The sequence below is a fragment of the Perna viridis genome, chromosome 11 (genome assembly GCF_037379345.1).
Source record: "Perna viridis isolate PV_CMFRI_1.1 ecotype Kerala chromosome 11, ASM3737934v1, whole genome shotgun sequence".
NCBI classification, from domain to species: Eukaryota; Metazoa; Mollusca; class Bivalvia; order Mytilida; family Mytilidae; genus Perna; species Perna viridis.
Genome location: NC_142455.1, coordinates 8,945,996 through 8,957,814, shown reverse-complemented (window position 1 = coordinate 8,957,814; position 11,819 = coordinate 8,945,996). Strand labels below are relative to the sequence as shown.

General features: G+C 33.0%; 1 protein-coding gene across 1 annotated transcript; it reads left to right on the top strand.

The window, feature by feature from the left end:
* The first annotated feature begins 4,345 nt into the window (after positions 1–4,345).
* LOC148602882 (uncharacterized) lies at positions 4,346–6,677 on the top strand. Its single transcript, XM_088553955.1, has 3 exons — positions 4,346–4,401; positions 4,883–5,017; positions 6,251–6,677. The coding sequence occupies exons 1-3, from the start codon at positions 4,350–4,352 to the stop codon at positions 6,379–6,381; spliced, it is 318 nt and encodes a 105-aa protein (XP_088410081.1). The 5' UTR covers positions 4,346–4,349; the 3' UTR covers positions 6,382–6,677.
* Positions 6,678–11,819: the final 5,142 nt, after the last annotated feature.

The window sequence follows — 11,819 nt, the reverse complement described above, 5'->3', positions numbered from 1 at the left end:
AATGTTCACATATCCACATATCTACGTGAGTGCATATTTTTACGTGCGTAAATGTTCTTTTACATGGACCGGGATTGAATTCAATTCCACCTTTGCACAAAAGTAACCGTATTTTGGGATTTTTTTAATTGATTTCCAAGTAAACTTATATCAAAAGTAAGAGAGAAAAAGCCGACTCACGCTGTGACTCGGGGTTTGGTGAAATAAAACAAATAGGTGGTTTAAAAGAAAGGGGTCGAGAAAAACGAATACAACAAAAAAGTTCTTGTCGTCTACACTCAAAACAAAAGATCTGTTATGCAGCAAATTTAACTGAGCCCAATTTCCCGCCTAAAAGCAATTTTCCCAGCCGTTAATGAAATGCCTCCAAGGACCAAAAATGTCGTACCTCCATGCCAAACAACTGAACATTTCTAATATTATGAATATTAACTAAACAAATAGCCAATTAGATAGTACCAGGATTTACAACATGAGCTTTTCGTGTTTCAAGCCAGTACGTAAGTATTTGAAATGGTTAAATCATTACGATAACAAGTGTCTAGTTCATTAACATACTCTTGAATTTTACTTTTTTAATTATTGAAGGTAGTATGAAGAACACAAGGAGAACATTGTTAATACTTATTGCATGTATTTTTAGAATATTGGTCACTAAAGCGTGTTAAATAAAAAATCATCATCCGAGGAAGCAATAATAAAGAAAATGATAACTTGAAGAGGGAACCATCATCTCGTAGATGATAATACAAATCCTAATTCAAACTATTGACCAAACTTTACGACAAACGTGTTGACTTTTCATTCAGAATTGTCAACTTTCCTTTCGTTTGTAGCAACATCCCTTCAGCAGGTGATAATACAAATCCTAATTCAAAAGGTTTGATTACGATTATATACAAACTCACAGAAAGTTTAAATACAAAAGTTGATACCAATATTACATTTTATGAAAGCAGCATTTTAATCTCAGTTTCCGCCATAAAGATGATGTATTATCATAAAGCAATCCTAATTTCGGGAATTTGATACATGGCATCTATCATAAAGAACTTGAGATAAAGGATACTATAGACACTGTGAAGTCAGTCTCATATCTTGACCTTCACTTAGAAATTGATGGTAAAGGAAAACTATTGACCAAACGAAAACGAGATGACTTTTCATTCAGAATTGTCAACTTTCCTTTCATTTGTGGCAACATCCCTTCCGCATCTGCGTATGGAGTATTCATATCACAACTCACACGTTATGCCAGAGCTTGCCGAAACCACGCAGACTTTTCGTATCGCGCTAGACTTCTAACAAATAGGCTTTTGGAACAGGGTTATGTTGCTACAAGATTGAGGAAATCGAGTTGCTCATTTGCTTTTGTTGCTTTGTATGTATGACTTTTAGTTACTTTGTGTTCTATGTTGTGTATGTCTGGTTTCAATGTCTGGTTTCAATGTCTGGTATTTGTGCCTGGATTACATTTTTTTGATTAGCGCTATAACCTTGGTTTCCTTGATTAATCTTAAACCGCGAACCTCAAGAGAAAAAAACATTGCTAAAATAATTAAGAAGTTAATGGAATAAAAATAGAATTTATATCGATCTATCATCATAGATATGACGATTAATAAAGTAAGGGGAAATACAGGATAATTGCCAGACTATAGTAAACCAGATGCTTAACTAGTTCTTTTTAAGTTTTATACATTTCGGTACTGGTATTACTATCACATGGGAATTTACAAGCTAAGGACGTTCCGTCAAAGTGGTGACCAAATTTCGTTTTAAATGACAGAAATTTTCAACGTAATTTCGAAAATGTGTACAAAACTCAATCATGCATACATGTTCATTTTAAGAATAAACGTGTCCATATTCCTATCCAAGCAAAATTCAATACCAATGCCTTTCGAAATGAAGTGTATTGTTTTACCCCCCCCCCCTCCGATTAAGCATGCAACTGCAACGTGTTTACGTTTAATTTGATTATATTGTTTCATAATATTTTTTTTTCAGTTGTTTGGTTAAACAGAGATTCTAGTAAGCTATTTGCTGCACATTTCAAATAAGTTTTTGGAGTTGATTATCTGTTTGTATTCATTAATTTTCTGTACACAGGGGTTACCTTAATAATGTTATTCTATCTGCAATGTACTCATAAGAGGTAGCAGTTAGCTCTATTTTATATTTAGTCGGTATGAACTAATCTTTTTTTTCTGTTCACACTATGTTTCGGATAACATTTGGGTCAAGACGACCAAGGCTGCACATCCTCCTCAGGTACTCTAGCCTTTCATATCAATAGAGCCAAATATATTTTGCAATAAGTGTTCTCTGTCAAAATAAAGTATATATGAGACATAATTTGATGACTCATTAATGTATCAGTTTTCCGGTATATATGCAATTGGCATTTAAAATATTACAGCTTGAAAAATGATATCAAGAATTAGTTGTTGATTTTTTCTTTGTTTTCTTCAGTTCGGTACGTTTATTCAAGATTAGTTCGCAAGGAGAAATGATTTTTTTTACATTGTATTATTTTTCCTTTCCACTTTATTTTATGAAAAATAAGTTTCCCAATGAATGGTGCGAAGTTTTTGTCCTTTTTAGAAACGCCCAGAAAATCAATTGCACCTCTGTTATCATAGACATGCATTCTACACATGCAAGACATGCGATCCAAAGGGAACAAATGCACGACATTAACCGTGATGAACACTTTATAGAACCTTAAGCACTTAAATAGATATCAAAGGTCTTACCAAATTATCTACCTTTCCCAATGAATGGTGTAAAATTTAAATCCTTTTTTACGATCCAGTAATCTGAACAAAAACGCATGGAAAATTAATTGCACCTTTTCCACACGAAGAAATACAAGACATCAAACGTAATGAACACTTTATAATCCCTTAAACAGGTACATGGATATTAATGATCTTACCAAATCCTCGTCTCTTAATCTACTTTTCATATGATATTGAGGATTAAGTTTTTCTTATATTTTTTTTTTCGATACGCTCATCTTTTATCATAGACATGCTCATTTTTCTAAGGCGTTTGACAAATTACAGGCAGTGCTGCCATTGATATCACAGAAGTACGAGTTCGGGTCCAGCGGAGGCAGAGGGAAAGGCGCCACAAATGTGCTTCCCAGATTTTCTGTTCTAACATCGTTACATTTTCAGTCCCTTATAACCTTTCCTCATCTTCCGTTTTTTAACTAACATTCTGAGACATTAGTCTCATATTTATTGGTTGAGACGTGTCGATAAGTTGATCTTTTATCCTATATGAGGACAACACCTTGATTGGCTTCACTGTACTACCGTATATTGTGTATTAAGTTTCCAACCTAGATTTTTGCTATGAAGAGGAATGGTCCGGTCAGAAAAAATATAAATTGAGTCGGGAGCTGGACTTAGTGCAGGTGGTTTTGCGAAAGGTGTCACAGTAGGACGAGTTCGAGACCTCTGGCATTGCTTTCACAAAAAGTCGCAAGTGTGAAATTGATCGTAATTCATGACGTCACAATGCTATTTTAGTTTATGACATCATTACTTACGATCAACTTTACACTTACGACTTTTTGTGAAATCGAGATCTGGAGCGAACGACATCACTGGGATTTTTTCAGACCCAAATATGATTCCGATTTCTTCCCTGTTTCAAACTTGATTCGATGGAGCTGTGTAGCGAATAGTGTCGTCAGATTCTAAGTATGTTATTTATTTGATGTGACATGTATCCCTGATTCTATATTCTAAATAGCAACATCTAGATGAGCTGTCTAATGTACAACCATACATCGTGTCCAATGTTTTAAACCTGGATAAAGTTTTCAATCACAATATAACGTATGTGAATGGTATAATTAAGCCATTCTTTATTTTCTATTTAGTGTTCCATTATGTTTACAATGAGCTGGACATTTATGTCGATTATAAGCTAGGCTTTGCACTGGTCCTTCTTTTTGTTATTCTATTCTTTATGAAACGTGATGAATTATCAAAACTATGGACTTGAAATGATGCACCAACATATTTTTTTTAAATGACGGGAATCTCACTGCAATTTCAAATTACTTGTCTTATTTCTAATTCTAAGCATATAAAAGAATAAAACCTCATTAATGCATACCTGTTTATTGTTTACTCATGTATTCATAACATGAATTAAAATACAAAAAGTGGACGTTACAGACTCATTAATGTATCAGCATGCAAATTAATATATATATATATATATATATATATATATATATATACATATATATATATATATACATATGTATATATATATATATATATATATATACAATTTAACAGGTACACAGTTATAGGTTGGAGAAAATGATGTGTAGAATTTTCTACCCATTAGTGTTTCTTTGGCTTGTTCAGTTCGGTAAGTCTATTCAAAATAAATAAGTTCAATAAAAAATTATAAAGATAAGAATTATACTATTCTAATTTCCTACTATTATACAGCACTGTATGATCTCCCTTCATCCCTAATCTTGTGAGAATTGTTTTCTTTCATTTTCATGATCGATTAAAACTAAGTAGCCTTCATCTTCCACATAGACGACTCATGGGAATTATCACATTCATCGTCATGAACACTTTAAAATTGAAAAGATATCGAGGGTCATTTCAATCTAGTATGTCTAAATCCCACCTTGATATGAATGATTTTTTTTTATTATTATTATTCCGTGCGCTCATCCTAGAAACGTTTATTTAATATAATATTCAACCACAGAAACGCATGTAATCACTAGTGAAAATTGTTGTTGTAGATATGCCTGACAGACATTATGTTATGTTTATCCTTGTTTTGAACAACAAAAACGAAGAAAGTTTTGCTTTACTTTTTTTTACAAAAGGGAATGCAGGTTATAGATCATGTGCTGCTGTGAATGGTGAGTGTAGCACCAGAGACATGAAAAGTTTTGATAGAGGAACTACTGTCGAATTATGGCATTCGGACTGTTTTCTGCCACGGCGGTGCTTTGTAGACTGTAAGTGCTATCGTCGTTAACTGGTATTTAGATAATTGAGCGTTATATGTTCAATGAAATAAAACTTAATAAAAAATGGAGTACCTCAATTTTCATGAGAAACTTTCAGTACGATCTTGCTATATTGTTTTTGTTTGTTTGTTTGTTTTTTTTTCTTTTGTTTTATGTTGTTTTGGTTTTTGTTTTGTTTTTGTTTTGTTTTATTCTTTTTGTTTTTGTTTTTTTTTTTTTTGTGAGTTTTTTTAAGGAATACACTTTGCTCAAATATATTGTATATTTCATTCGAGCTAATCTTACATACATCCTCTCTCTATAGTTCTATGAGCAGGTATCACAACGTTGGCTATAAATGTTTTAACATATGTATGTTGTGTAATGAAACCTAATTACCTACGAGAAAATTTAGCACGACATGATCTTTACAAGAGTAATCAAGGGAACCAAAGTTATCAAAAGAATGTAATCCAGTGACAAAGACCAGACATGGAAAACAGACATATACAACAGAGAACATAAAGTAACTAAAATCATACATACAAAGTAACAAAAACAAATGAGCAACTCGGACTCCTCTAAAACTGGAAGCATGGACCAGGTGCACCGGTAGGGTAAGCGTCCTCTGCTTTTCTAGAAATACCCGCCGAGTTGCTCATAAAAAGTCAAGTCCGGGGTAGACAAACGAGGAAAGGAAAACTATGACCCGTTGAATAAATCAGTTTTCATGGTGCAGATAGATACACCATAACGATCCACGAGTTCATGATGACGACCATAAAACTTCTGTATTGATGACTTCAATCTTATAGCAACATAACCCTGTTTCAGAAGCCTATTTGTTCCAGCGCGACACAAAAAGTCGGCGTAGTTTCGGCAAGCTCCGGCATAACGTATGAGTTGTGATATGAACACTCCATATGCAGGTGCCGAAGGGATGTTGCCACAGATGATAGGAAAGTTGACAATTCTGAATGAAAAGTCATCACGTTTGTCGTAAAGGTTGGTCAATAGTTTTCCTTTACCATCGATTTCTAAGTGTAGGTCAAGATATGAGGCTGCCTTCACAGTGTCTGTAGTATCTTTTATCTCAAGTTCTTTATCTCAAGTTCTTTATCTCAAGTTCTTACAAGTGTTTTCTTTTTTTTTCTTTTTTTTCTTTAATTTTACTTATATAAACAGGGAACTACCCTCTGAAAACTGATATTGAATGTCAAACAAAATTACTTTTTTGTCTAGGCACAATCAGATGCAAGAAGTACAGGAACGGGTTTTGTTCTGATGTTTGTCCTCTGCAGTTTAAAGCAGACAGGGGTCTTTGTCGATGCGGAAGTGGACGCAGTGTCTGCTGTTACAAAGACCTGGAGTAAACTGTTTTGATCAAGGGTTTAGATACCGATGAAAATACCAAATCGTTACAAAGATTATTTTGGCAATCAAGAATGCTTTGTTCAAAGCATTTTGTCAGTATAGTTAAAAGTGAACCAAGAACTTTTAAAAAGATAATATTATGTGATTAGTTTTGATGTCCGTTCGAAACTACAAATTAAATTGTAAAATAAATGTTACCTCGTAACAGTCATAGTTTGTGTTTGTGAATTGTTTGTGGTCGAGCAAGTAAAATTAATGTAATTTTAAAAAATACCGATCAATGGACTATAGATAATCAATTTCCGACTACTGAGATATTGAGGATGTAACATCAACATTTGGTTTTTTTCTTACAAGGCAGATTCACAAAATCTGTAGATCATCTGTATGTTAAATAAAATTTCACGTGGCAAAAAAGAAATATCAGTGCAATAATGCTATTAGTATATGCTGAAGTTGTTTTCTTTTTCAACCTGAAGCCAGACCTGGCTAATTAAAATTTAAATTTCATTTCATTAGTTTAATGTCCATATCCACGTGAAAGCATATTCTTATTAGCGTTCATGTGCTTTTACAGGGACCGGGACTGAATTCGATTCCGTCTTTGCAGAAATGAAACTGTATTTGTGTATTTTATTTAATTGATTTCCAATGAAACTCATACAAAAACTAGAAGAGAAAAAGCCACCTCACGCTGAGACTTCGTTTTTTTTTTGTGTTTTTTTTTTTTGGTGACTTAAAACAAATCGATGATGGAACAGAACGAGGTCACAAAAACGAATGCGACAAAATTGATTCTTGTTGTCTCTATTCAAAACAAAAGAGCTGTGGTACAGCAAATTTTACTGATCACAATTTCTCGCTCATAGCAATAGTTGCAACCGTTAAATGCCTCCAAAATCCGTCGTACCTCCATGCCAAACAAGTAAACATATATAACATTATGAATATTAACTTAACAAATAACCAATAAGATAGCACAAGGATTTCAAGCTAGTTCATAAGTATTTAAAATGGCTAAAAGATTACGATGGCAAGCGTTAAGTTCATTTGCATATTCCAGAAAAAAAGATTTTTAAAGCTAGTATAAGAACATAAGTACTAAAATGCAAACCTCAAGAGTAAAACCACACTAAAATAAAAAAAAATAGTTATTATAATTGTTTTTGAAAATGACATTAAAAACCTTTAGATGGTCGTAGGAACAATTCGTGTTTGAGTTGATTAATTTGCGAAAAATCAAAATATTATTAAAGAGTAATCAAGGGAACCACAGTTGTAGCGGTTATCAAAAGGATGTAATCCAGAGACAAAGTCTAGACATGGAAAAAATATACACAACAAAGAACACAAAGTAACTAAAATCATACATACAAAAAACTAAAGCAATAAAAAAAAATAAAGCATCTCGAACTCCATTTAAAACTGGGAGCATGGACCAGGTGCAACGGTAGCACAAGCGTCCTCTGCTTTTCTAGAAACACCCGCAAACTTGCTCATAAAAAGTCAAGTCCGGGGTAGACAAACGAGGAAAGGAAAACTATGCCCCGTTGAATAAATCAGTTTTCATGGTGCAGATGGATACACCATAACGATCCACGAGTTCATGATGACGACTATAAAACTTCTGTAGTGATGACTTCAATCTTATAGCAGCATAACCATGTTCCAGAAACCTATTTGTTAGAGTTATAGCGCGATACAAAAAGCAGGTACTGAAAGGATGTTGCCACAGATGAAAGGAAAGTTGACAATTCTGAATGAAAGGTCAACTTGAGGAGTTTAAGAATCCAGTACATAGACGGTAAATCACTATCTTTGTTCTTGGCAGAGAAACCAAAAGAGGATAGCACAAATTTGTGGTTTTCCACAATCTATTCTTTGGAGAGTTTTGTAGCAGTATAGGTTTTATCACTGCTTTTATTTTCTACGTCTATCTCTGATCATAAACATTGAATGTAAAACGTTTTGCAGACAATAACAATGTTGTTTTGGGTTTTGTCTGCTGGTACGAGAACATATTTGTCATGTATAGTAGACAATGTTTTTGCTACATCGGGGTTTTTGAAAACTGATGTAGTTTTTGCAATCATTGACCTACTTGAAACTTTCATTCGTTTCAAAATTTAAGACCTCACTGCCTTTAACCACTCTGGCAGAGAATCAATGTCTTCTTGTTCTCGTTTTATCCATTTTCTTGCATAGTGCTCCACGGCATCCATAAGAACTTTAAAGTTATAATTCCAGTTGATGGAGCGTGGTTCACTTTGTCCATGCTTCCAGTTTTTTTCTTTTTCTTTTTTTTTCTTTTTGGAGTCTGAGTTGCTTATTTACTTTTTGTTGTTTGTACGTGTTACTTTGTTATTTTGTGTTCCCTGTTATGAGTCTCTGTTTTTTTGTTCCTGTCTGGTTTTAATCCCTGGATAGCATTTTTGTATTTCCGTTTGAAACTGTTTTCCCTTTGTTACTTTTGTTTACCTAAAATGCTAATTATGAAATATAAAACAGTATAAAAGGTATAAATTGAAATTTTTAATTTTCTTGTTGTATTTTTGTTTTGACTTTCGGTGTCACCATATTTCTGTTGTAATACAATACACTCCCATTAAATCGAGGTCAAAATATGGTAAATATGGTATTTAGTATAACTGTCTGTGGACAAAATCAGTGAAAGAATCGGTAGATCTTTAAAAAAAAACAAATTAGTAATAAGAGAAATTTAAGCTTTGTCATTAAGAGAAAAATGAAATTGAGTGACCACATAAAACTTGACGAAAGATATAGTAAAGAATTAGAGTTAGTATTGGTACTTCAAAAAGACATTTTAAAAGGTATTTTATTAACCAAAGTAGTTTTTGGTAGATAATTATGAACAAGATAATAAATGGCAAGTATAATAATGCAGTGATGATCTCTACTTGTCTTTTGTTAAGTCTTCATTTATTTCTGTTAATATTTGATAATTTGACGCTCCGTCAGAATGTTTGTCATGACTTACCGGCACTTTTTTCAACATCTAAGTTTCTCGACATTGGATTTGCTTATGCATTTTTTCTGACCAGTACACACCCACTTTTCTTTCGCTACCCTGCTTCATCGGATCATATTTGATACATTGTGTACTAAGTTACAAAAAATGTAGCCTAACTTGCTGATCTAAGGCTCTTGACAATATACAGACACTGCTGCCACAGTAGTACCCGTAGAGGAAAATGCCACAAATTTGTTTCCCAGATTTGCCATTTCAGACACCGTTAGAATTTTTTCAGCCCCTTACAACTCTTGCTTTATCTTCCGTATATCAAAAATTATTCGCTGGAGCAGTACAAATGAAGTTATTAGACATGTCACATTCTGAGACGTCTGTTTCATATCTATTGGTTGTGACGTGTGTCGTTAATTTCACCATACATCGTGTACAATGTTACAACCCCAGATAAAGCGTTAGATCACAAAATAACAATGGTATAATTAAGCCATTCTTCATTTAGTATCTAGTTTTCCATTCTGTTTACCAAGAGCTGGCAATCTATGTCGATTTCAACATTTGACAAATGACAGTTGGTAAAACAAGGATATGAAAAGATAAATTACCAGACCATAGTGCACCAGACTGTTATCAGTTCCTTTTTGTTTAGTTATTCCTATTACTAATGAAGTTTGGTGAATTATCGAACTATGGACTTGAGAAATTGATGCGCCAAAAGATTTATTTTTAAATGACAGGAATCTCAATGCAATTTCAAATTACCTGTCTTATTTCTAATTCTAAGCATGTGTAAGAATAAAACCTCATTCTTGTATTCCTGTTTATTGTTTACTTATCTTATGTATTCATAACATAAATTAAATAATAAAAATTGGACGTTGCAGACTCATCAATGTATCAGCATTCAGGTATATGTATATATATACAATTTAACAGGTACAAAATTAAAGTTTGGAGAAAATGATGTCTAGAATTCTATACTTATTGACGCTTCTTTATTTTGTTCAGTTCGGTAAGTCTATTCAAAATAATTCAGCACAGTAAAAAAAAATATTTTACTATTCTACTTTAATACTTTTATACTGCACTGTATTATCTCCCTTAATTTCTTATCTTGTGAGAAATGTTTTCTTTCATTTTTACAATCGATCAAACCTGAAACGGTTTCATCTTCCACATAGACGATCCAGAGAGAACAATAAAACTTCATTCATCGTCAGGAATCTTTAATAGTTAAACACATAAAGATATATCGAATGTCTTTCCAAATTATAATTTCAAAACCCCCCCTCGACATGATATTTGATAGGAATTATTTTTTTACTAGTCAATCACACGTTTATTGAATATAATATTTTACCATAAAAACGCATGTATTTACTACTGAAAACTATTGCAGTATATATAAGTAACCTATGCTTGACTATGTAATGTTTATCCTTGTTTTGATTATGTGGCACAACAAAACAAAGATTATGTTGTTTTCGTTTTCTGTTACAAAAGGGGATGCAGGTACTCGTTCTTGTGCTGTTGTCAATGGTGAGTGTAGCACCAGAGACATGAAAAGTTTTGATAAAGGAACTATTGTCGAATTATGGCATTCTGACTGTTTTCTTCCACGGAAGTGTTTTGTAGACTGTAAGTGCTACCGTCGAAAACTGGTATAAAAATTTTGTCATAAGTTCAAATAGAATACGCCTTACTAACAATGGATATCATAGTACATGCTTCATTTTTCATGATAAACTTTTTATACCAACGTTGGCTATAAATGATTTAACCTATCTATATTGTGTAATGAAACCTAATTACGTATAGTACGAGATAACCTTTATTTTCTTTTTTTTCTTCAATTTTATTGATATAAACAGAGAACTACTCGCTTGGAATAATTATTGCATTTCAAACAAAATTACCACTTTTTTGTCTAGGTACAATCAGATGCAAGAAGTACAGGAATTTTATTGAGTTCCATGCAAACTTAAAGCAAAAATAGAAGAGAAAAGGCCAACCCACGCCCTTACCCGTGGTCTGATGAAACAAAACAAAGAGATGGTTGATCAGAACGCGGTCGAAAAAAAAAACCAATACAACAAAACTAGTTATTGTCGTCTCTATTCAAAACAAAAGAGATGTTGTGCGGTGAATTTAACTGAGCCCAATTTATTGCCCAAAAGCAATTATCCCAATTGTTAATATACTGCTTCCAATGACCAAAATCCTTGTACCTCCATGCCAAGCAACTAAACATATCTAGTACATGTATAATGAATATTAAGTAAACAAATAACTAATGATGGCACCGGTATTTACGACACGAGATTGTCGTGTTTTAAGCTAGTACATAAGTATTTAAAATGGCTTAAACATTACGATGGCAAGTGTTAATTTCATTTGCATACTCTAGAAAAAAGTAGAATTATTAAAGGTAGTATGAAGAACATAAGC